The 1,251-nt window shown below is 46.4% G+C and overlaps 1 protein-coding gene across 1 annotated transcript; it reads left to right on the top strand.

Annotated features, from left to right (window-relative positions):
* The first annotated feature begins 219 nt into the window (after positions 1-219).
* LOC140010288 (RING-H2 finger protein ATL39-like) lies at positions 220-742 on the top strand. Its single transcript, XM_072056841.1, has 2 exons — positions 220-500; positions 604-742. The coding sequence occupies exons 1-2, from the start codon at positions 220-222 to the stop codon at positions 740-742; spliced, it is 420 nt and encodes a 139-aa protein (XP_071912942.1).
* The last annotated feature ends 509 nt before the right edge of the window (positions 743-1,251 follow it).

Consider the following 1,251-nt stretch of genomic DNA (forward strand, 5'->3'; position numbering starts at 1 on the left):
GAAGAAGATTCTTGGAGATGAGAAATCAAGTATTGGGTGTTGCAACACAGGTTCCGGTGATGGCAATTGTGATACCCTTGGTCTTGTTGTTTGTAGGTATCGGCATTATAGTCGTAATTCATATCTGCATGGTTGGGAGGGCTTTCAGGAGGGGATTTGGGAACAGGAACAGCAGCAATAACATGGTGGTGGAGAGGGGGGGAGCTTGGGAGCAGAAGCATGTCCAGAGAGGAGTTGGAGAAGCTTCCTTGTTTCGATTTCAAAGCAAAAGAGATAAAGGGCGCCACTCCTAGTCCTAGTCCTGCGGACTGTGCTGTTTGCTTAGAGGGCTTCAAGGCCGGAGAGAAGTGCCGGTTGTTGCCTCTGTGCTGCCACAGCTTCCATGCGGAATGTGTTGACATGTGGCTTTTGAGGACTGCTCTTTGCCCCATCTGCAGAGGTAGTGCTGATTTTAACAGGGCTGTTGAAGAAAGTAGCCGATATGTAATGTGGCTGCTGGGGTTCGCAGAGATCAATTCAATAATATTATTGTTTCTGGAACAGAGGCGGGTACTTTACTTAGCCCCAATCAGTTAGTCTTGAATTTGATAGCTTGTTTCGTAGGTTAAGAAAAAGGCCCGTTAAATCAACTGGCCCAACTGGTGTTTCTGAACGGGGAATACTTCGGAGTTCCAACCTCAAAGCGGAAATCAATTTTGTACAAGCACTTTGGGAAAGGAAGCCCCACGAAGGAGCTCTTTAGCACTACTTTCAAGCCCGTGAGCTATAATTGGTCCTGCTCAGCTTGTCGGTTTTTGGAGAGACAGGTCCACCAGGACCAACCTTTTATATATATATATATATGTGGATATCGACCACATATATGTGAGGATAGAACCAGTATGTATATATGTGAGGATAGACGGATGCCGTGCCACAGACGATTCTAAAGTTCTCTTCTCCGCTGTATAGGGACAACACACGGGGAATGTCAGGACCAAGTTTAAGAACTCTGAGAGCGCCAATACAGTAGAATACTATTTTTAGGGATGAGCCTCACAGCCGAGTCTTAAAAGCAGCCAGGATTAGTTTCGCCGCGTGCCTACTTTGTGGCCTACTTTGTGACGAGCAAAATTGAGTGCATATTTGATGGTCGACGTAACTTGGGGATTGGACCACTGTTTTCAGTTATGAGTCGTGAGGGTAAAGCCGGTTTGCTTTATTTTGTAGCCACCGGATCGATCATCCGAGACGAAAGAAAGACGTCATCCT

Source organism: Coffea arabica, chromosome 7c (genome assembly GCF_036785885.1).
Source record: "Coffea arabica cultivar ET-39 chromosome 7c, Coffea Arabica ET-39 HiFi, whole genome shotgun sequence".
Classification (NCBI taxonomy): domain Eukaryota; kingdom Viridiplantae; phylum Streptophyta; class Magnoliopsida; order Gentianales; family Rubiaceae; genus Coffea; species Coffea arabica.